The sequence below is a fragment of the Perna viridis genome, chromosome 8 (genome assembly GCF_037379345.1).
Source record: "Perna viridis isolate PV_CMFRI_1.1 ecotype Kerala chromosome 8, ASM3737934v1, whole genome shotgun sequence".
In the NCBI taxonomy this organism is placed as follows: domain Eukaryota; kingdom Metazoa; phylum Mollusca; class Bivalvia; order Mytilida; family Mytilidae; genus Perna; species Perna viridis.
The window spans coordinates 6,363,214-6,388,503 of NC_142452.1; the positions used below are offsets into that span (position 1 = coordinate 6,363,214).

The 25,290-nt window shown below is 36.2% G+C and overlaps 2 protein-coding genes across 6 annotated transcripts in view; one reads left to right on the forward strand and one right to left on the reverse strand.

Moving 5' to 3' along the window:
- Positions 1 to 8: 8 nt before the first annotated feature.
- On the reverse strand, positions 9 to 22,583 carry LOC148609105 (uncharacterized). 4 transcript variants are annotated; one of them, XR_015914774.1, is made up of 3 exons: positions 12,693 to 12,822; positions 4,396 to 12,111; positions 9 to 4,353 (listed from the first exon to the last, which is right to left on the reverse strand). XR_015914774.1 is itself a non-coding variant. In XM_088542476.1 (2 exons), exon 2 carries the CDS (start codon positions 9,716 to 9,718, stop codon positions 8,864 to 8,866), a length of 855 nt encoding a protein of 284 aa, XP_088398602.1. In that variant the 5' UTR covers positions 9,719 to 12,111; positions 22,320 to 22,583; the 3' UTR covers positions 9 to 8,863. The 4 variants fall into 4 exon arrangements, 2 of the variants coding, with proteins under 2 accessions (XP_088398602.1, XP_088398601.1); XR_015914775.1 differs by having other exon boundaries at positions 9 to 1,516; positions 1,709 to 12,111; XM_088542476.1 differs by lacking the exon at positions 12,693 to 12,822 and adding an exon at positions 22,320 to 22,583 and having other exon boundaries at positions 9 to 12,111.
- Positions 12,650 to 25,290, forward strand: part of LOC148609106 (metal cation symporter ZIP14-like) — a 17,209-nt gene continuing 4,568 nt past the window's right edge. Inside the window, exons 1-3 of one of the 2 annotated variants that reach the window (XM_088542472.1) lie at positions 12,650 to 12,979; positions 23,943 to 24,108; positions 24,900 to 25,069. In XM_088542472.1, coding sequence (XP_088398598.1) covers positions 12,743 to 12,979; positions 23,943 to 24,108; positions 24,900 to 25,069 — 573 coding nt within the window. In that variant the 5' untranslated portion in view covers positions 12,650 to 12,742. The remainder of the gene's footprint in view (positions 12,980 to 23,942; positions 24,109 to 24,899; positions 25,070 to 25,290) is intronic. The other variant, XM_088542473.1, reaches the window with a different exon arrangement.

Consider the following 25,290-nt stretch of genomic DNA (forward strand, 5'->3'; position numbering starts at 1 on the left):
GAATATTTTCCTTTGTTGCTTTGTTTATGTTGGTTACCATGGTAACTATATATTTCACTTTTGAAACTTTTTAAAAAATAATAAACATGAAATAATTTTTTTGTTTTTATCTTCTTTATTCTTCAATGCTTATACATATTTCATTGATTTACACATGATAGAATGTTTTGGTAATTGTGTTGTGGTTTCAAAAAAACTTCCTCCTTATTTTCGAATGTTCATGATATAAAACTTCGTGATAAAAAGAAGTAAATTTTTAATGCCAATCTCACGTAAATATTAACGCTTTAACAACTTCTTTTTGCGAATCCCTAGATATTTGAATAATGAACGAATATTATCACACATTACGTGTTAAGATAAAAACATGACAGATAAAAACGCACAAATATCTTAATATATCTTAGTATATAAGGTTTTTTCAAAGGCCACAATTTTTTGGATTCTTATAACACAGTTATACATAAATAAATAGCAGGTCCAGGTGTTAAAAGAATAGGCCTGTAGCAGCGCTAAGCTTGTAAAAGGCGACTAAGTAGTGTCAGAACCCTAGCCGGGGGCTGGGGCGCTCTGCCTGCAGAGCAACTAGGATGTGTGCCCTAGGTGGTGGAATGGGGTACCCCTGGCGTGTTACATGCTGGGGTTGTCAGGTTATAATACGGAAAACCTGACGGCAAACCATAGTGATGCACCGTGTTGGGAAAGATGCCACGTTCCTCGCACGTTAAAGAACCCTACTGTGGTATTCTTCCGGAGTAGGAACCATAGGGCTCCGCCACAGGAGGCTAAATTTCCCGGCCCTACCCACCTCTCCCTTTTTCTAGTGGCAATCAAAATTGGTCGACCCCATTATCCTTGTGTCCCATCCCTTTTTCATTTCATCATCATTTCATGTTCATTTTATCATCAATTTCATGTTCATCGTCTGAATGTAGCTGAAATATTGCTGCTCGGACGTTTAACCCCAACAAACAAACAAACAAACAATTTCAAAATAACACCCTTTACTAATAATATTCTGTCGCTGTTGAGCAGATTTCAGGTTTTCTCTGGCTGTGGTATGTACCTCATGCAGACATTATCGCAAGCTCTGCATATATTCTGTCAAACTCTGATCAGTGTCATTTTTAGTAATAGCATTTGTACCTAGCATAAAATCCACAAATTTTCCCCACCAAAAACAAAAATAGTTTTCCTGTTCTCAGTTGGCCTAATGGCTCCTGCCAGATGTTACAAATGGATATCCAAATGATTTTGCTGTTTAACAACAGATCATCTGTTAATCTATAATGCTCTACTTGGGTGTTGGATGCTGGATAGTAGGGCGCTGTCCAAGTCTTGATAATCACAAGGACGTACAATTGGTGAATGAGCTTAGTCCACATTCTTCCCTTGGTCAGAGCGAATTTCTAAATGACAGACAAATCTTGAAATCGTGCTATCCATTAGAGCCCTTGCAATGGTATCACATGTTGGTTAGACATTGGACAGCATTCTACCTATTAGGAAAATTGATCTACAATGACAAAGACATATTTATTACCATTCTTTGTGACAGATAAGGAGCCAAGAATGTCAATGTGACTCTTTCAAATGGGAAACCAGTGCAAGGCCTCTCAAGTTCTGCTTTTGCCTTCTTGCATGCTCTTTTTCTGTTTATAGAAAGGGGAAAAAGTACTTACATACAGTTTGCAATATGTAGACATACCTTACCAATAAACCACCGTATTTAACTTTCCCAAGGTCTTATGCTGTTATAGTCTCTCATGACTTCATCTTTCAGAGAATCTGGCAGATGTAGAAGTTATCTTGAAGACATTTAATTTCCCCATCTGTAAAACAAAATATCATTTTTTAATTATAACTGTTCCTAACTGTGCTCCTTTACTTGCTGACCTATTCCTTCACTCTTACGAGGCTGACGTTATAGCTGATTTGATCAGAAAGAAAGAACATCGTTTGGCTAGATCCTTCAATCTCAGTTTCCGCTATATAGAAGACGTATTATCTTTAAACAATCCTAATTTCGGGGACTTGATACATCGCATCTGCCTAAAAGAACTTGAGATAAAGGATACTACAGATACTGTGAAGTCAGCCTCATATCTTGACCTACACTTAGAAATCGATGGTAAAGGAAAACTATTGACCAAACTTTACGACAAACGTGATGACTTTTCATTCAGAATTGTCAACTTTCCTTTCATCTGTGGCAACATCCCTTCGGCTCCTGCGTATGGAGTGTTCATATCACAACTCATACGTTATGTCAGAGCTTGCCGAAACTACGCAGACTTTTTGTATCGCGCTAGAAGTCTAACAAATAGGCTTCTGAAACAGGGTTATGTTGCTACAAGATTGAAGTCATCACTACAGAAGTTTTATGGTCGTCATCATGAACTCGTGGATCGTTATGATGTATCCATCAGCACCATGAAAACTGATTTATTCAACGGGTCATAGTTTGCCTTTCCTCGTTTGTCTACCCCGGACTTGACTTTTCATGAGCAACTCGGCGGGTGTTTCTAGAAAAGCAGAGGACGCTTACCCTACAGGTGCACCTGGTCCATGCTCCCAGTGTTTAGTGGAGTCCGAGTTGCTCATTTACTTTTGTTACTTTATATGTATAATTTTAGTTACTTTATGTTCTTTGTTGTGTGTGTCTGTTTTCCATGTCTGGTCTTTGTCCCTGGATTACATTCTTTTGATTGCCGCTATAACCTTGGTTCCCTTGATTACTATGTCACAAATGCCTTTCCCCAGGAGCACAGGAGTCAGGATTCAGGAGTCCTGGATAGAGCATCAACATTTTTTTCTGGTCAGCTGCTGTGAAATGGCACTGCGATTATTCCTCCAACCATCGTGATAGCTGCCCTCCAGTTTGTCTAAGATTCAAGTGCCATCTCAGATTATTGGGGTCTGTACTGATGATAAACTTGTTCCCCAGATCAATGACGAAAGTGTCCGTTGAAAGCAACTATAGCTACCATTTTTTCCGGATTTTGCAATATTTCCTCTGAGTTGGCGTCAACACTTCGCTTGCATAGCATACTACTACAGTCATACTATTCATAACCTGACTAAGTTCAGTTCAAACAGATCCATCCGATGCACCAGTATCCAATATATACTGAGATTGTATCAGGGAGACCCAACGTTTATGATTTAATTAAGGCAGCCTTCAATTTTTCAAAAACTTCCTTATGTCTTGCTTCCCATTAGAAGTCGTTTTTATCCTCCGTTAAGTTCAAGTAAGGGAAAATTTATATAATGCTCAACATGCTCACAATGGTAATTTGTGACCCTTAGGAAAGATTTTCTTTCTTTGTCTTAGGCACTAAACAATTCTGTACAACTTCAACGTTTTTTTATTTACAGACACTCCCTCTACATTTACAATTTTGCCTAAAATAGGATTTCCTTTTTGAACATGTTGCACTTTGAAGTTTTCAACTTTAGGTTATAAGTCTTTAATCTGTCAAAGACATGTTTCAGTTTTTTGTATATGGTTCTGAAAGTCTTAAATGATGACATTGCCTAAATAGGCTAGATATTTTTCCCATGCTCTGTTATAGTAACTGCATGACCCTACTGAACGTAGTCGGGGAATTACACAACCCAAAAGGCCATCTGACATGTTCATATAAGCCATATTTAGTAACTAATGCGGATCAATAATAGTCACTAGTATCAATCTCCAGCTGCCAATAGCATGCAGCAATATCCACATTTGACACAGCATCCTTTGAAGTATCATAGCAAGACTCTATTCTGGGAAGCGGAAACTCATCTTTTGTAGTGACATTATTAAGCCCCATAATCAAGACGGTACCTAATGCTTTCGTCTTTCTTTCTAACCAAAACAGAACAGGCAGTCCAATAAAAAGTAGATGGATGAATAACTCCTTTCTCTAGCATTTGCTGTAGATGCTTCTTTCCGCCCCTCAAATTTAAATAGGTCTGAGGTTATGCCTGACTAGTTTGGGGTTCCAACTGTCGATTTAATGCTTGATATCACATGTAAATCGACCAAGATCCCTATCACTCTACGCAAAAATACTTGCGTAGTCAACCAACAGCTTGGCTACTTGAGCACGCTGCTTTTTGACATATCCTGGACAGTTCGTTCGAAGAGATCTTTAAGATGGTCAGGTACCTTCGGAGAGCATGAAACTGAAATGAAAAAGATCCTTTCTTCTGTTTTAAGGATCCTTACTACACCTTCAGATTTTATATCAGTTACTTTCTGTCCAGCGGAGTCAAAGCCTTCTCCAGCACGGAGAATGGAAGAAATATCGATTCTGGTTGATACTGCCAACAAACTGTCAGTTGCAGAGAGTCTGTCAGATTTACCTGCCATTGCGCTGTCAGTTGCAGAGAGTCTGTCAGATTTACCTGCCAATGCGCTGTCAATAAGTCTGTCCGCATTATCATGCAAATCAATGACAGCATGGAAGTGTTAAAAAAAAATCTAACCCCTAAATAATATCATCTCAAATGTCGGCTGGAGCAAATTTACATTTGGCTTGTAAGGTGCCTTCTGATATTCAAACTATCAGTGATCGGCCAAGATTACCTAAATAGGTCAAGAATCGCTTATCATTCTTTACCCCGCCCTGTGCAGGTCCGGGTGTTAAAAGAATAGGCCTGCAGCAGCGCTAAGCTTGTCGTAAAAGCCGACTACATAGTGCTTTTACTTTTGTTACTTTATATCATGATTTTGGTTATTTTATGTTCTTTTTGTGCGTGTCTATTTTCCATGTCTGGTCTTTATCCCTGGATTACACTCCTTTGATTTCCGCTAGAATCTTGGTTCCCTTGATTACTCCTTTAAATTCTCTACTGTTAATATGTTGTCTTTGGAGCTACCGCTTTATTTAATTTATTTTTTCAATGTTTATCACCGCCAACCGTATCCACAATAAGTCTACAAGAAGCATGAAGTTTTTTTTTCAACAAATATCTTACACCATCAAGATTCAGCATATATTTCAATAGTTTGAGGAAAACCGTAAACGGAGTGGCCAATTTTGAAACGAATGAAATCTTTAAGTAGGTTAATGAGTGTCAAGACTACATCTGTTTTCAAAGACCCTGATGTAGCAAAAACATTGTCAACTATAGATGACAAATATGTTGTCGTACCAGCAGACAACGTCCAAAACAACATTGTTTTTGTCTGCAAAACGTTTTACATCCAATGTTTGTTATCAGAGGTAGACGTAGAAAATAATAGCAGTGATAAGACCTATACTGCAACCACACTCTCCAAAGAAGAGATTGCTGAAAACCATAAATCTGTGCTATCATCTTTTGGTCTCTCTACCAAGAACGATGACTGTGATTTACCGTCTATGTACTGGATTCCTAAACTCCACAAGAATCCATACAGACAACGTTTCATAGCTACATCTGCAAAATGTACCACCAAACCTCTTAAAAAACTTTTAACTTCTATACTCACAACTGTCAAAGAGGGTCTGCAGTCCTACCACAACACTTCTTACTCCCGTAGTGGTATTAATTCAATGTGGATCCTGAAAAATTCGAAAGATCTTTTGGAGACAATTATTTCAAAACTATTATCTGAAGATAATAGCATTAAAACTTATGATTTTTCAACATTGTATACTTCTATTTACCATACTCAGTTCAAATCCCAAATTAAAAACAATATACATCGTTGTTTTTTCCAAAAAGGATGGTCCACCTAGATAGAAATACATGGTTCTTAGTAGAGACTCCTAATAATTTGTAAGAAACAATTCCATATTATCTCCCAAATATACAGAGGAAGATGTTTACAAAATTCTGGAATTTATAATCGACAACATATTTGTCCAGTGTGGTGGACGTGTCAGCAAACCGTCGGCATTCCAATTGGAACAAATTGTGCTCCCTTACTTGCTGACCTATTCCTTCACTCTTATGAGGCTGACTTTATAGCTGATCTGATCCGAAATAATATTGTTTGGCTAGATCCTTTAATCTCAGTTTCCGCTATATAGATGACGTATTATCTTTAGACAATCGCCCCGTGCAGGTCCGGGTGTTAAATGAATAGGCCTACAGCAGCGCTAAGCTTGTCGTAAAAGGCGACCAAATAGTGCTCAGAACCCTAGTCGGGAGCTAGGGCGCTCTGCCCATAGAGCAACTGGGATGTGTGCCCCAGGTGATGGAATGGGGTACCCTTGGCGTGTTACATGCTGGGGTTATCAGGCTATAACACGGAAAACCTGACCGCAACCCATAGTGGTGCACCATGTTGGAAAAGATGTCACGTTCCTCACACGTTAAACAACCCTACTGTGGTATTCTTCCGGAGTAGGAACCATAGGGCTCCGCCACAGGAGGCTAAATTGCCCGACCCTACCCATCTCTCCCTATTTCCTGTGGCAATCAAAATTTGTCGACCCCATTGTCCTTGTGTTCCATCCCTTTTTCGTTTCATCATCATTTCATGTTCATTTTATCATCAATTTCATGTTCATCGTCTGAATATAGCTGACATATTGCTGCTCGGACGTTAAACCCCAACAAACAAACAAACAAAATTTTTAAACAATCCTTATTTCGGGGATTTGATACATCGTATCTACCCCAAAGAACTTGAGATAAACGATACTACAGACACTGTGAAGTCAGACATACCTTGACCTACACTTAGAAATCGATGGTAAAGGAAAACTATTGACCAAACTTTACGACAAACGTGATGACTTTTCATTCAGAATTGTCAACTTTCCTTTCATCTGTGGCAACATCCATTCAGCACCTGCGTATGGAGTGTTCATATCACAACTTATACGTTATGCCAGAGCTTTCCGAAACTACGCAGACTTTTTGTCTAACAAATAGGCTTCTGGAACAGGGTTATGTTGCTACAAAATTGAAGTCATCCCTACAGAAGTTTTATGGTCGTCATCATGAACTCGCGGATCGTTATGGTGTATCCATTTGCACCATGAAAACTGATTTATTCAACTGTCATAGTTTTCCTTTCCTCGTTTGTCTACCCCGGACTTGACTTTTTATGAGCAACACGGCGGGTGTTTCTGGAAAAGCAGAGGACGCTTACGCTACTGGTGCACCTGGTCCACGCTCCCTGTTTTTAGTGGAGTCCGAGTTGCTCATTTGCTTGTTTTACTTTGTATGTATGATTTTAGTTACTTTATGTTCTTTGTTGTGTATGTCTGTTTTCCATGTCTAGTCTTTGTCCCTGGATTACATTTTTTTTATTACCGCTATGACCTTGGTTCCCTTGATTACTCTCTCAAGACGTTGGTTGCAGAACATGTACAAGAAATATGGCAAAAATAAGTCTACTTATTGTCTATTACATATTAAACGTATCATTGGTGAATCATTTGGAACGTCCGTCAATAGTTTTGTTATAAAAGTATGACCTCTTTATTTCATTTTCTGTTTTTGAGTTTCTCCTCTATTTTGCAAATGTGACAGTATTATGTATTTCGCGAAATTTAACAAAGTCACTATCGTTATTTATCCGAGTAGACCATTCGCTTGTTTGTACCTTAGACACGTTCTGTTTAATGATTCTTTTCCATTCTTGTTTCGAGGGGGAGTGTCCATCTTGAATAAATCCAAGTAAATATTCATGTAAACTATATGAAGTAAGGTTACTACATCAGGAAGATAACCAAGATGTTTACGACTGGGGTGAATCAAATATGAAAATAATCGATTCAGGAAGATTGCTTTGGATAAATGTTTGTTGTCCAAAGTGCACAGCTTTTGAAGAAAGAATAATTTGCTTTTATCAATCTCACTTGTGATAGAATGGAAGCCTAGAATACTTTCGCACTTATCCGAACGAGTATTAATTTTGGGTTTCAGAATTTTTTGACTATCAGGTGTTGAAATCGGTTAAAAGTAAAAGTCTTGCGCTTTGAGGTTGGACCAAACTTCACAACCATACAATGTAGATGGGAGGATGACAGCGAACACTCGGGTTTGTTATATCCGAAGAAATTCCATTTAATGCAAAAACAAAACGAGTTTTTTTTAATTTTTTACAGGCTTTAATAGTTCTTTCATGAGTCTTCATGTAAGCATTTAGGATTATACCAAGATGGGTTACGTTGCCTGAAATAGGAATACACTCCTGTCCTATATTCCGGTTAAAGTTTGATATAGCCGACCTCGGGTTAAGCGTAAATATCACAATGTATGACTTCTGTGCGTTATATAAAAATCGCCACATTCGTGAGAACTTATAACAGACATCAAGCATATGTTATAACATAAAAGGGGTTGTATTAATATAAGCAATATCGTCAGCTAATGATGGGGCACAACTTACAACATTATTAACCCCAGTATTTGAGTTTGCATTCAGAACATCAGTTAGCAAATCATAAATAAACACTACATATAGTAAACCTGAAAGGACACCACCTTGTCGAAAACCTTCGTTGACAAGAAAAAAGTCAGACTGATTTACAATAATTGCACTATATGTGTTATTATGAGGGTTATCTATCAATGGCCATAATTTACCTTTAATACCTAATCTAATTTGACTAATAACCCCTTTCGCCATACTGTGTCGAAGGCTTTTCGACTATCCATAAAGGCTACATATACTTTACTTGATAATTCTAAGTTAAAATAAAAAGAAAAAATGTTTCTTGCAAATTAAATGATGAAGTGAGACAACTGAGCCCTGTTTGAAACCCCTGTTGTTGAGGGTTGGGAAAGGTAATGTTTTCTGAAACTACATCTTGAATTCGAAAGTATAAGACACGTTCAAATATTTTAAGAGTACAGGATAGAAGGCTAATAAGCATGTAGCTATCCGGTAAGTATTTCGGTTTGTTGTTGCTTTTATACAGTGGAAAAATCAGTCCATGCTTCTAATATGTAGGTAGTTCAGCGGTTTCAACAATAGTATTGAAAAACAGGTTAGAAATTTAATAAAAGTTTTACCATCATACAAAATATATTCGTGTTGAATTCGATCAATACCACTTGCTTTTCTTCGTTTAAGATTTTTAACTATGTTGGCCACCTCATCCTCTGTGATAGAACCACCTGGAAGAGTGTCTCCACGCACTAAAGATTTGTGAATGTTTTCATAAGTCACTTCTACCCTACGTTTGTTTTCAGCGTCAAAGTTCTCATTTTCACTTTCGCTAAAAAAGTCTGTAAAATATTCCTTGAAAGCTTCAGCTACTGTTTCCGGAGTATTACTAAGTTTGTCATTGAACACTATTTTAGGGTAAATTCGTTTTGATGTAGGCCTTGAACGTTTCATTAACTTCCAAAACAGACGAATATCACAGTCTGCTGCTTCATTAATATCATCTAATGATTTTAGCAAAAACTTTTCGGATGCATATCGCTGAACGTTTTGGAAATTGTTTTTAGCTTTTTGTAGTTTTTTGTAGGATTCATGAAGCATTCCTCTTGGTATGCCTTCATGTAACCAGATTCGACGAATTGCCCTTTCATGTTTGTGAGCAGCTTTGACTTCAGCGGTCCAGTAGGGTTTAAGGTTCGGGTTAAAACCATATTTGGGTTTAGAATTGTCACTAGATAAATGTATAATTGTAACAAAGCGATTATAGATTTCATCAACAGATTCATTGTTAGTCTCGATACTGTCAATTAATGGTTCTAAGTTATTGCTTAAATGTTTATTGTATTGCGAAAGTAGAGAGTCTTCGGTCTTGTGCCATGCAGGAAGACGTAGCATCGTATTTATAACATAGTGCGGATTAAACAGTTTAAACGAAAAACAGCTGATACGGGTAGATGATCTGATGTGGTGCTAGTCGATCCTTAAGAGATCAGTTGTCTCAATACACTTTTGTCTAATAAAATATCATCTATTATGGTTTGTTTTGTTATGAAAGTATAATTAGGCCCTTTGAATTTAAAACCACAACCTGCGTACTGAAGGTTATACTGGGATACACAATTACTAAGTAAAACTGATTTAGGCCAGTTTACATTAACAATGGTATGTATACTACAGCTGGCATTTAAATCACCTACAATAATAACGTAACCATAATTACTGTAATATGAGAGCACTGATTCTAAAAGATTCAGTTCATATATAAGCATCTATGTCGTCATCTGAGGGTAAATAAGTTCCAAATATATAAAAAGGTACAGTATTTCACTGTTTTAACTCAATGCCTACTATACGAATGGATTGAATATCATTTATTTCACTTATTGAACATTCAAGTGTAGATTTGTATAAAAGGGCAACACCACCTTTTTCATGAAAAGGTCTATAACAGTTTGGTAATTGATCAACTTTACTAATACAATTGTACCTATTATCTATAGAAGACAAATACTGCAATGAGTTTGGTTTCAATTTGAGATCAGTTATAATAAAAATATCACAATTTGACATTTCAAGTAGGTTAGACAGGCATACAGTTGAGGACATAATGCCTCTTACATTCCAGGTCATAATATTGATACTACCCATAGTTACCAAAATTATAAATACAGTTGGGAATAACAAATAAAAAATATAAGGCTTAAAAATCATGATGTAATGTTTAATTGTTATCTTGCTCACCGTACCATCCGCGATTACTCAACCACTTCCTACAACTAACACCTTTCGGCTAAAAAACTTGGTGTTTCGATAAGTCGTACACTGTCAAAGGTAACATTCAGTTTAACTGAGAAAACACGAGAATAGACATGTTTCGGATCAAATATTCTCAAAAAAGTTGCAGTGACTCCGCGTTCGGTTAAATAGTTCCAAATACCATTTCTTGTTGATTTCATCGAGATGCCATACAATTAATAACGTGCGGTTCGGTTTCTAGTAACACCAGTGAATGAATCTTCGTTGATCGCACTGACTTTTTCCGTAATTCCGTTTGTTCGAACTGGTATGCTGTATGTATTGGCTTGAGTACTTGTATTAGAATTAGCGTCAAGATCAGTGGCGTTGTCGGACTTCGGGTTATTACTAGCGATCCATGTGCTAGACAACTGTAAAGGGGTGCGCTCATGTGTAACGCGATTAGGTTTAACGGTCAGAGTTGTATTACTATTCATGTCTAGAGTAGTTTCTTTAACTGGGGTTCTTTTAGGGGAAACTGCGTTGGCGTATGAGTTTGTAACATTCGTTTTTAATTCAGATAAACTTTTCTGAAGATTAACAAAAAGCTTAATGTGACGAGAAAGTTCATCATCAACGTTTTGGGCAAAGACATTGTACACTTGATAACTGAATTCTCCAACGGATTTTGACTGCTGGTTTAAAAGTTTATAGCTTACATGATACTGTGTGCAGTTTTGCGAGATGTTTTCGACCTTTCCGATTAACTCACTAAGTTCTACCTTTAGTACTTTAATTTCGTTGTTCTCTTTCTTTAGGATGTCTATTCTTTTTTTATTGTCTTTATCTGATTTTTCAAAATCATTAAGTCTCTGCAGTATTGTTTGTAGATTAACTCTAGTTTCAACATCAGAAAAAACAGTGTTGCAATTGGGACGAGGGGTCTCATTTGCCTGTTTGTGTTCGTCTTTGCGAAAAACTTCAAAAATGTTACTTTAGTCGCCATATAGAAACATGTACAGAAGGAAATAATCCTGTGTGTACTTTTGTGTAGACGTGCTTTTTGTTCTACTTTTTCTACTAAAAAGGGACCCTTCAGGACACCCATCAAATGACTGCATGATTGGCGAGTATTGTGCGATACCACGAAATTGTGTTTTTACATTCATGTGTATGTTCTATAAGTTCAACAGTTCATTGTCTAAATTACCAATTAAGTTTTGATCTGGGACGAACTCTTTGAGATAATGGTAGGTCATTTAAATCAGTCAATGTATTACCAGTACATATCTCATTGTTAACATTTTCGTGAACACGAATCGGGGTTTGTGGGTTGGTCAACACATGAATAAATTCACTATTCTTGGGGGAATACTCCCTGAAAGATGTCTCCTTTTCATAGTAATCACACATATTTCCATTCGGATCTATGTCCGTAGCTATCGAGGCGTTTGCATCTCCAAAATTTGGAATTATCTGGGAGCTGTCGCACATACCGTCAACATCGGCCGTCATTTTTATCAACACAGCAAAAATTGTTAATTGAGTCCTTGCTGAAATTTTCAAGTCAAGATTTCATTTAGACAATGACAAACTTTCTATTTCTAGCTTCTAAATAATTTATTACTGTTGTCTATTAATTTACCTTAACCTGGAAAATTGAGAAGATCATCAAGTTCTGCCTACGACTCGAGTGGAATAGAAAATTAGTAAAATGAATGGGTGCGGGAACAAGACAATTAACGGAAATAGTATAAGACATATCATTGCTAATAACAGCAAAAAATTACATAAACGTTTTGTTGATAACAAGACGTGTTCGACAAATGCTAGTACGACGTCAATCACATGTAATTTGATACTAGATATACAAGTATTTTATATGGAAGGTCGGGATTTAGAACAAATCTATCGGTTGTGTAAACGTGATCAGTTTCTTATTTAATCTTACAAACATTAAACCAATCCTATGTAAAGATCTGGGTACATAAACAATCAAGTCATTCTATATTTAATAGATTAAATAGTGGACGTTGACCACTATCATAGCAAAATATCTACTTAAATGCAGATATAATAGTTCATATGCACCCAGATTGTTGATATAACGTTATAAAAATACAGAGGTACTTGCATTGTTGTTGTTCTTTCTCATAACATTGCCTAGTCTACACATTCAATATTATGGCATTTTGGTGGTATATTGTGTTTCTTGGAATCTCTAATATATCATGTTCTGTCTCTCGTTACGATGTTGTAAGTTTCTACAAAAAGCTTATATCGAAAATCAGTTCCGATGGACATCTAAGTCATCAACAATTCGAGGAACTTGCACTTGACATTACCGACAACAAACTAGAAAGGATATATCCATTTAAATGTCAGGAATCTCAGAACTGTACTAATAATGTAACAAATAAGGTATGTATACTTGTATCTTAACGGAGAAGCGACAAATATTCACAGGAACATACACAAACTTCGTTACAAAGCCCAAACATTACTCTGTGAAAATGCTTCAGAGAATAATGGGTGTTCATTGCCACGATTATTATATATTTCCTCACTGCAAGAAAAATATCATATCTTCCCTGTGAACAAAGCTTCAAACAACATTGTACTTGTTTGTAAAGCTAAACAACCATACGTCTTTCACGTCTTCAAATATAAGGACTTACCCTACTTTTAACTCCCACACTTTACAAGAATCCATATAAAGAAAGGCATATAGCTGCATCTTCCGTTTGCCTACTAAGAAGATGTCAATTCACCTTACTAAGATGTTGTCCACACGGCATTAACCATATGTGGATATTTCAAAATTCTAAAGATTTACTTCAAGACGTAAAACCCCACACTTTTCGGAAATTCTCTTCACACTTTAGACTTTTCCATTTTTTGCACTACGTTGGAAATCTTGTTTAAAAGGACTTATTCGGAAATCATCTGCTGATTCGAAAAGTAATGTTGTTCTTGGTTACAAATCCATATAGTTTAGAATATCGCAGAGAGGTAAAATGTACTTCACAGGAAATCAGGTTTACGACAGGCTTGATTTTCTCATTGATATCATATTTGTTACATTTGAGAAGCAATTTTTCAACATGTTGGTATTCCATCTGGCACTGACTGTATTCCTCTCCTAGCAGACTTTTGATACGAAACTGAAATTCTTCAGAATTTCGTAAGAATAAAATAAAAGATGCGAAATACTTTAATTTCATATATATAAATGTGTTGATGATGAGTTATCCATAAACAACCCGCCTTTTGGTAAATAGTTACCTTTTACGGAGAACTAACTACTCTGATTTCGTTGAACGTCATAAATACCTGCGTAACAGGTTCTAGAATTAGGGGTATGAAGAAAATAAAATGCGTCTCAAAAGGTCTTTTTCAGATATCAGTCCTTGGTTGAAAAATACTTAGTTTCTTTTAAAATAATGAGTGGTGATTATTTTTTGTAAATTATTCTTAATGATGATTTGACTGCTTATGGTACAATAGCATATAAATGCTACTTAATGACCACCTGTTTATTTACGCCGCAATGGATAGGGAGGATTGGCGCTGTAAATCCTAGATTTAACTCATCATTTCATTTTAAAGTCTGGACCATTGTGGTATCAGCTGTTCCGGTGAGGTAATACCAATTTTGTCAGATTTGTTTTGGGACTGGACTTGAATATGGATCGGATTAGTGTTCGGTAATTTTTTGACTGCCCCACCGATATAAATCTGCTTGAATTGAAAACTGGACCCAACATTCCTCATACATCCCGTACCATCAAATGCGAGTGAACATAAATCTGCCGTTCCTATACAAATTGTAAACAAGAATTCTCAAAATAATGCTATCGAAATAAGAACCCAACCCAGTACCGAAAAGTTCTATCGCGTGGAAAGCAAGGAATGAATCGTTAGTGTTGGGTTTTGAATCGAATTTCGTTACAACATCTTCCAGTTTTTAGTGGAGTCCAATTTGCTCATTTGCTTTTGTTACTTTGAACGTATGGTTTTAGTTACTTTATGTTTTTTGTTGTGTATGTCTGTTTTCCATGTCAGGTCCCTGGATTGCATTCTTTTGATTACCGCTATAACCTTGGTTTCCTTGATTACACTTAAAAGACATTGTTATAAACACGAGCAAATAGAACTAGTCGTGATATGAAAACACCATTTGATGGTGACAAAGGGTATTCTGCATGGAGCATAACAGATAGAATAACCAAAGCCAATCAAAAAATCAAATATAGATTGTAACATAATCCATGGTTCATAGTCATAACACAGTGGCATGGTACATGCAAGACGATAACATGTGACATGAACATGACTGTTGATAGTGTGACTACATGTGGTAAAATGCTATAAAAAGAAACAAAAAGGGAAAATGTACTAACTGAAAAATCAATAAACAAAACCCACAAAAGTAGTTGCGAAATGTCTACAGAAAAAAAAACAATAAGATTTAATTAGTCATAGAATAACAAATTAATTTCAAAAAGGTGGAAAAGAAAAAAAATAGTACTATCAGAAAAAAGTATCAACATGAAATGTAATTGAAAAAATAAAACTTAAGCAGTTATCTGAAAGAGTACCTCAAAATCTTAAAACTATTCTCTTTTCCTCAAAAATAATTCATACCTCACTTTATAAACAATCATAAAAACAAAAGTTCTACCTACATAGTAAGGTGTCACACAACGACGGATAAATTATGAAACGATTAAGATTGTGGTGCACAATCGAACCAAGATTACATGCAGAAATAAGAAATCGATAATACAGAAAACAGGAAATCTGATTAAAGTGAAAGTGATAATAAGAGTACTCCTTTTGCCAAGAATTAAAACATACCTGAAATACACAATGCTAAATATAATTATCAAAATACCATTGTATGATATCAATAACAAAAGGTCGTCAGGAGTCCTTACAAAAAAATGTAATTTATCTCTTTAACGTCGATACTTATATCACATAACGGAAGGTTTGTAGTTTTACCGATGAATAATTGTTTTACGAAGGCGGATAAACTTTCCCGAGACGACAAACCTCTGCTATAACGACCCAACCAACCGGTAGTTGTTTAACAAAGCATAAGCTTTAACCTTTTCTAACTTACGCTTGGTCCACAACGTGATGTACATCTGTAACAGCACGACTTATTCAGAGTTTTGTTTTAGCAACAGTCTAAACCTGGTAAGTATTCAGCAATTTGGCCTAGATGAAAGAGTGAAATTTGAAGCAGTCCCCGATTATCTTAACCGAAATTGCATGTTGAACTTAAACTACTTGCTCAGAAATGGAAGGAAATATCTACTCAATTGACTCTTAAAGTTCAAACACATGCGTAGAATGGATATAAGAAATAAATTAATTTGACATTTATAATTTAAATAGTTTACACGTGTAGAGTCTATTATTACATATCTTGAAATTTATATCACATCATCAGGGTTGACACCACCTTTTTATCAGCTGTCTGGCCTTTTCACTCGCTTGTCGTCTTGGTCGTCCTTCAGAATTCTGTCTCGAGTTGTCATTAATATCGTAAATCTCCAACGGATATAGTTTGACGATTGGTTTTGTCGTATCACCATTTTTCATCCTAATATGTGTGGAATGTATAAGTCCGAAGTTACCTCGTATAATGTCATTAACTTGTCCTATTTTCCAATGAATTCTTTGTGAATTGTTCATTATGAATTTGCACTACTTCTCCAACTCGTATTAATTGTTCATTGTATCTGGACAATTTATGGAACTCACAGAAACCTTCGTATCAGACAGCATGTTTAGGAATAAATTTCCATACAATTCCACCGTTGGAAACAGTCTCTTTCAGTGTTTGTGAATTATATAGTCTCTTTAACTCGTCGTATCCTGCAGTGAATGATGTAGTGTTTGAGGTAACGACTTACAGCTGGCAAATCGACGGAATGCCTGAATAAACGCATGCTCGGTCAAATTCGGTACGACTTCAAGTTGTAAAGCTCTAGTAGTAGCACATGTAAATAGACATATGTAGGTCTTTGCCAAAGTTCCATCTTTGTTTTTGACTAACAATGCTCCAGTGGAATCTATACCACAAACCATGAAAGGTGGGGCGTCTTCAAATCCATTTTCAGTAAAGGTGGTGGATCTGGTGCTCTATACGATACGATTTTCCTTTAACCTTGCGACATATAACACATATGTTCAGTGTTTTCTTTACTGTTTGACGATTCGTAGGGATTTAGTAGGTTTGTCGAGTGCACGTTACTACTGAATTCAATCAGGAATGTAACATTTTAGCATGTGCATCCATAATCAACAACCTAGTGAACGGATTACTTGGAGGTACTAAATACGGAAACTTAGTTTTCTCGGGAATCGGCACATTATGTATACGACCATTACATTGAATGAGTCCAAATTCGTCCAAAAACAGTCCTAGCTGATTAAGTCTAGACATTTTCCGTGTCGGTACCTGTTGTTTTGTTATCATAATTTCCATCTCATTGTTGTTATTCAGTTGCTGGCAGTGTGGATCATGAACGGACTGCACTTTAAAGTTCATCTATTGCCAATGATCCTCTCTTTCGTAGTTCGGGTTGTAGTCTACAGTTTTGTACAAAACGCATTATGTATGCTGATGTTCGAATCAGCTTTTTGAACAATCAAAAATATGAAATATTCATAATATCATAATACTTCCAATAGTAGTACTTTTAGCATCATTCGGGCCTCTCTCGCTATCTATCTCGCTTTCATTCACACTTTCTTCAGCTTTTGTCAATAAAATTGATTGTCCGTTTGAACGGGGCCAATTTGTGACGTCTGTAAGTCATATCGGTCCTTTTGTTCCACAACTACCTTTCACAATTTTGTTTAGCAGTTACATTTTTGTATTCCTCGTGTAAGTCATTCGTGGGGTGAGTTAACTCCTTAATCTCATTCACTCGATTCGCTATAAATCGTTTGAGCTGTCTTGTAGATCCTAGCCAATGCAATACGATTGTACCCCAGTCCAAAATACAATTTGCTCAAAGTCCAACATCGATAACACGTGTGAAGCTAATCTAGCTCCTATGACGGCTCCCATGAGCTCTATCTGTGGCAACGTCAGTAGCCTTAACGGAGCAACTCTAGACTTGGCAATTACTAGAAACATCATTTCCCCTTGTTAGGTAGGCTGTAGCGCCATACGCTTTTGGACTGGCATCAGTAAGTATTTGAAGCGTAGTTTTGCATGCTTTCGATTCATTTGGTGAAGTAGTATCTTGGCAGCGCTAAATGTTATGAAGTCTGAAGGTCAATAGCTAAATTGTTCCAAGTAGACTTCAAATTGTCCGGTAATTCTTTGTCCCATTCGAGTTCTCCTTTCCAAATTTCGTGCATTAGGATTTTAGCTCTGATCGTTATAGGGCTTACCAATCCTAGTGGATCAAATGTTTGTGATGACATCCTTAAAATCTCATGCCCGTGCAGGTCCGGGTGTTAAAAGAATAGGCCTGCAGCAGCGCTAAGCTTGTCGTAAAAGGCGACTAAATAGTGCTCAGAAACCTAGCCTGGGGGCTAGGCGCTCTGCCCACAGAGCAACTGGGATGTGTGCCCCAGGTGGTGGAATGGGGTACCCCTGGCGTGTTACATGCTGGGGTTGTCAGGCTATAATACGGAAAACCTGACCGCAAACCATAGTGGTGCATCGTGTTGGGAAAGATGTCACGTTCCTCGCACGTTAAAGAATCCTGCTGTGGTATTCGATAGGAGTAGGAACCTTTGCGCTCCGCCACAGGAGGCTAAATTGCCCGACCTTACCTATCCCCCTTTTTTTCAGTGGCAATCAAAATTTGTCGACCCTATTATCCTTGTGTCCCATCCTTTTTTTTTCATTTCATGTTCATTTAATCATCCATTTCATGTTCATCGTCTGAATATAGCTGAAATATTGCTGCTCGGACGTTAAACCCCAACAAACAAACAAACAAACAAACAAACAAACATTAAAATCTCATGCTTTGTTACATTATAGTGGATATCGAACTTCCGTTTCCCAAGAAAAATATCGTCTGACTGGCTGTTCCAAAGCATCCCTAATATCTTATTGCATATGTCTTTGTCCTAACGTTTTCAGCAGTAGCGAGCTCACGTACTTTTGCATTGTTCGATGTCCATGATCTCAGTTTAAATCCTCCAGTTTTCATTTTACTTCTAGCGTACTATGATTAAGTTCAAAGTGTTTGAGTAGTATTGCATATGGCATGAAAGGTGAGCATGCTACACCAAAAAGCACCGATCGGAATCTGTAAGACTTAAATTGTAATGCACTTTCTGGGTCTGACGATTCGCTAAACCAAAAGAAGCGCGTTGTGTCTATGTCGCATTCCTTCATTTTCCTTTTGTCATTTGTCTACCCCGGACTTGACTTTTTATGAGCAACTCGGCGAGTGTTTCTAGAAAAGCAGAGGACACTTACCCTACCGGTGCACCTGGTCCATGCTCCCTGTTTTTAGTGGAGTCCGAGTTGCCCATTTCTTTTGTTACTTTGTATGTATGATTTTAGTTACTTTATGTTCTTTGTTGTAGATGTCTGTTTCCCATGTCTGGTCTTTGTCCCTGGATTGCATTCTTTAAATTACCGCTATGACCTTGGTTCCCTTGATTATTCTTTCAGTACTACGTGTAAAAACGCTTTCTCGATATCATTTGATAAACCAAGTGGCTTTGCTCTGCACCGTAACAATATTTTCGTTAAATCGTTCAAATTTGGTGGTGTTTCTACAAAGAAGCCTTTTCGGCTGGCATGATTGGGTGACAGGTGACAACTACAATCGTATCGATTTTTTATTGGGGTAGTGCTGTTACCCTTCGTCACTGAGTGGTGCGGAATGATGTAATCTGGACGGTTCTTGGGTGGTTTCTGTTGCTTTTTCTATGAATCTCCTACTCTTTTGATCCGCTATAATTTCTCCATAAAGTTGCAATGTGTTTGGATCTTTGCTGAGCCTCACAACGTTTTCAGTCCTTTTCTTGGCTACTGTAAAATTTGTCGGCAAGTCGTCATGATTCCATTTCCATGGCAGCGCAGGGAGATACTTGTTTTCTCGAAATTCTTTGGATTCGCTTTGGTAACGAGTCAGATATTCGTCGTTATTATCCTAGTTCAATTCTGTGCTGCTACTTATACCCGTAGATTCAAGTCTCCAGAATGATTCCAAATCTCGGTTTTCAACTTTGTGTGAAATCATTACGTTGAACCTTGTCATAGGTGAAGGCTGTGTCGGATCAAAGCGCTTGGTTGTTTGTCCTGAAAACAGATACCCTTTTCTAGACTTCACGGCGGTAGGCCTATTTCCTCTTAAGCATGATCACCAACAATATCCCAATAGTGATCTGCCCAAACAAGCAGTGATATTTCTATGGTATCCTCTTGTCAGATAGGGTGTGCTATATTTAATCCCTTCAAATAATTTGATTGTCTGTCCAGTTCACGAAGATGGTTTTGTAGTGGCATGGCAATCTTAGGAATAATTAGAACTTCGATCGGAATGCGTTGTCCTTTGTCTGATTTTATGAATTCTGTAGACTTCTTTAAGTACCGCACATCGTTTATTCCACCTCCAAATAAGGAAAATTGGAGGGATTCTCGGCCATCTGTTCGTAGAATCAGTGTTCTAGCAAACTCTTCTGTTACAAACGATCTCTGCGTTCCTTTACCGGGAAGTATGTAAGCTTCTGCTGAAATGTTCTCGTATTCAACTGGTGCTATAGCGGTTTTTAAACAGTGCGTTTGATTGAGTCTCACTTGTTGATGCAAATAGGGCAGTAGTGTCTTCGTTGTTGTCGTAGACAAGATTAACAGTGGCTTGATGGGCATCCATCGGTTTGATCATTAGTAGTGCCTTCGTTTCTCGATCTATAACATGGTCTGCTTGTTAGTTCACCTCTTCTTTGTTGTGATATACATAAGCTTATATGATGTCTATTGTTGCATTGCTTACATGTACTTCTGAACTTACATCATTCGTTATGCAAATTTGGCTTATTTGATTTTGACCCTGTGGAGAATGTCGATATAGTTAGTATATTTTCACATACATGTATGTCAACTTCTGCTCCAGATTCTATTATGTTGATTTCATTCAATATGCCCTGTCAAAAATCATTAAGTAACCACATACATATATAGCTACCCCAGACTAAGAATTGAATTACCTCAACAATGTAGAACAAGATGGACATGGCAGATTCGCCTTCAGTCAAGATATCAAGATATAAACTAGATCATAAAGTCTCTTATTGTCATGTTCGTGAAATTTGGAAAGGAGTTTTGTTTTCTTTTATGAGAGTGTTTAATCATTTCATGTCAACCGTACCGTTCCTCTAGCCTATTCAGTATTTGTCTACAAGCTTGTGATGGATCATGCGTATTAGCAGCTGAAAGGGATTTGACGAATTTTGCAGATTCCGTACCCAACCACTTGACTAACAGATCCATTTTCTCAAAGGGAGAGATTCCTAACTCTCTTACTACTCTTTGATAAGACGCTTTTCAGGACATTAAAGTCTCGAGGGTATCATCAAAGTTACTGAACTTTGAGAACAATAAATTATTCCTAAGCATGAACCTTGCAATATCGAACATAGCAATGTCAATAGTTATTGTTTTGTGAAAATAACTGAGGTTAAGATGACAAAGGAACATTTGTAGCTATATTCATAAGATTCACAGATGTAGGTGGGCATGATGGAGGTTGACAACAGGATGGATAATAACAAGTTTGTGTAGTATAAACAGGTTGAAAGTCTGATTGCAAGGGCATATTTGGAACAGACGGGGTAGTTACATCTCTCATACTGGAAGTATATTACTAGCTTCAAGCTTTGCCTTTTGTATTAAAAGTTCCCCTTCTTTTCTCACATACTGCAAACATACCTTTTCTGCCTCCGGTTTAGCCCTTTTTGACTTGCTGTTAACTTGCTAGAACCACTTACTTCAGACAGCCTTCTTCAAATATTTCTTTTATTGTTACCTTTATACTTTATCCTTTATACTCCTCGGACTTTATGAAGAAATGTTTGAAATGTCAGTAATATTTTTCGATTTACCGAAAATCATCAAGAGTTTGTTTATCTTTCAGCGTAAACATCAAATCTTCAATTTTGAACCATATTTTATCGCAAGTATCTTTCATTTTCTCGCTGGTTTCATCAAAGTGCATTTTTTATAAAGTTAATGTATGTAATCGCTGTGAGGTTGAAATTAACTACATTTTTACTATTTTGTATGGAGCATAACATACAGTATTACCAAAGTCAATCAAAAAGTCAAATATCTATTGTTACATGATCCACGTCCATGGTCCATGGCCATAACACACGTGCGTGGCACATGCATGACGAAAAAATGTTACATAAGCATGACTGTTGATATTATGACTATAATGCGATAAACAAAACTATGAAAAGAAACAAAAAGGGAAAATTTACTAACAGAACAAACTGAATAAAACCCACCAAAACATATGCTTAATGTTAACAAAAAAAAACCACAATGGACATTAAATTAGCATAAATTAACAAATGAATTTCCAAAAGATGGAAAAGAAAAAATAACTCTTTTCGAAAAAAGTATCAAAATGAAGTGTACATAGAAAGGTAAAAATAGTTATCTGAAAAAGTATCTCAAAATCACAAAAATATTCATTTTTTTTCACAATAATAAATCATACCTCACTTATATACAATCATAAAAACAAAAAGTTCTACTTACGTAGTGAGGAGTCTCACAGCGATGGATAAATTAAGAAGTGATTAAGATGGTGGTGCACCATCGAACTAAGGTCACAAACAGACACAATAAATCAATATCCCATAAAACAGGAAATCGATATAAAACGAAAGTGAATTTGATAATAAGAGAGTACTCCTAAGTCAAACTTAGAACATCACTAAAAATACACAATAATAGATACAGTCATTTAAGTCCCATGGTATGATATCAATAATAAAAGGTCAAAAATGAGAATGAACACCATAAAAACAGATAGCTGACAATAGTGAATGTAAAATCATCCCTTATATCGGAAACTTTAGTATTATGTTTACTATTTATTATGAATACTAAAATCAAGAACTAAGCATACTTTAGTATCAAAATTTGGTTAATTCAAAAAGTTCTACAGGATTTATATCTTTAGTGAGTCATCGTTGTTTAGAGCCAAAAAATTCGTCCAAATGTCAAAAGGTGTTATTAGATTTTCTACCAAATGTTGTAAGGGAGGGTCTTTATTTATTCTCGCCATAAATCGTGATTCATAACAGTCAATTTTAGTCAGTTGGAATGTTGGTGAATTTGTAATTTCTTTTTGTAGAATTTCAATATAACATTTACGACAAATAACAATTATATACAGATATTAAATGGGTTGGACAACGAGGCCAACGGCCCAGTGCAATAGAACACTTGATCATTCTCAGTACCAAAGGACAAATGTTCTGGTCTATTGCATCCAACCCATTTAATAACTGTTTTATTATCTAATTTGTCTATGAGATATTATAAAGAATGGAAATGGGGAATATGTCAAAGAGACAACCATTCGACCAGGAATAGGAAATTGACCGCTCCATGTTTACGAATTGGCAGACGAGAGTCACATCTACGTTTTTACACACGAGTGCTTTGTGTGTAAATTCCAAAATTAATGAAGCGCTTAAAAAAAGTTCAACCAATCAAAAGGCTTAGATAAAGGTCATTATGGGGTCAGTGCAATAGACTCCTCAAGGAGACTATTGCACTGTGCAATAGTACATCGACAGTGCAATAGATCGCCCTGTCCTGAATAAACTTTGAAAATAGAGAAAAATATGTGTATATTTAATAAACAAGATAAAACCTTATAATTAGGTAATAATATCATTTGCAGCTTTATCAGCAGGAACAAAACTCCTTGCTGAGTTCTTTCAGTTTGTATTTTTTTTTCGGGAAATACGGTGTTGATGTTGTTTAGTAGGGCTAAAGATTTCCACATAATGTTTTATTCTGATGTTACCTTTTATCATAACTGTTTTGAAGAAAGAATCTAATGCTTTCAGTTCAACTTTCTCATGTTCACATTTTTGTATTATTCACTATAATAGGACAGAAGGGCGTTCAGTATTATCAAAATGGGCAGAGCTAGTTTCTTTAAGTGTATGATCATTTAATAGACCAGCAATTTTGATGAAATTCAACCCTTTATTAATATATTTAAGTTTTAGGAAATGGTTTTGTAATTTTCTGGACGATCAATTTTGGGGAAATTTTGTAACTAGTCGGTAATTATAATTTGAACGTATGTAATGTGAAAAAAATATCTAAGTTTTAGATAAATTTTCAACTTTTAATATATAGTGTCTAGGATATGATGATGTATTCCAAATGTACGCACATGATGGAAAGATGACAGATGACGGTTTGGAGAAGGCAGTTCCTGCTCTTTTATACTTCACTGAAATCAACAATTGCAGTATCACAGTTAAACACACTCAAAATCACAGGAAACCGAGCTCTGCTGAAGGTATCATTTCTATTTTTGAGAACTCATTTTAATTTTCATGTGCGGAATAGCTGCTCTATGGAATCTCTAGACAAATCAAAAATGTTGCAGCGAGTCAAGTAAGACTGAAACGAACAATAAGGCCGATTGTAATATATATGGTGATGCATGATTTTAAGTCATTGTTTTCTTCCTTGTGCAGTAGCCATATTGTATCATTTATTACAGCAAACAGACATATTCAGGTTGATGGAAGCACCACATTTAAAATAATGTGAATATTTACACAGTAGCCATATTGTAGCATTTATTACAGCAAACAGACATATTCTGGTTGATGGAAGCACCACATTTAAAATAATGTGAATATTTATACATTGTGATGTAAGATTCTTTGACACCTTGATTTTCACATTCGTGTTTAATTTCTTATATGCATATTGCTACTCCTACTGATAAATATAAAAAAAATATAACGTTTAGTAGGCTTACCATAGAACAAGTAACATTGTTTTGATTTTTGAATTATATACACATAATTCTATTGTATCTTATTTATATAAACTTTCTACTTTATTCTATAATTACATTAGTAACTGAAAGACGGAACATTATTCTACTAGGCTTTTGAAAGACGCAAAACAATTGTGTATATATGATAGCCAAAGTCTTCAACTGTAGATAGTTTGGATACACACTGATTTATCGTGTATCATATATAAAACAAATCTGTAAAGTGAATTTTTGTGATAATGTTACTGTGATTATCAAAGTTGCCCGGGTAATTACCGTTTTTATCCCTGTTATTTCAGCGTGGGGTTATGGTATAGGTGCTGTTAGTGTCATTGTGTTTATATCAAATATTGGAGCATTTCTAGGACCATGTATGGAGACACAGATATTCAAGAGAATTTTGATGTTCTGCGTTGCTCTGGCAGTTGGAACATTGGCTGGAACTGGATTACTTGTTCTCATACCAGAGGTGAATACTTTTAACAATAAACCACAAACTCCTGATTGAAAACGGCAGATAGAATAATATACCAAGAGAACTTAGCATATGTCCATTTTGTAGAAATTGCAGTGGATAACACGGTACAATGGAATGCAATCCTTACGTACAAACAGAAAAATATGTAATGATAAATTACATCATTACAAAGTGCAATATCATAAGATTACTAGCCATAGTGGATCAAACAA

Bases quoted from the DNA above. Each gene is read 5' to 3' on its own strand.
- LOC148609105 (XM_088542476.1), bottom strand. From the start codon at position 9,718: ATGCTACGTCTTCCTGCATGGCACAAGACCGAAGACTCTCTACTTTCG.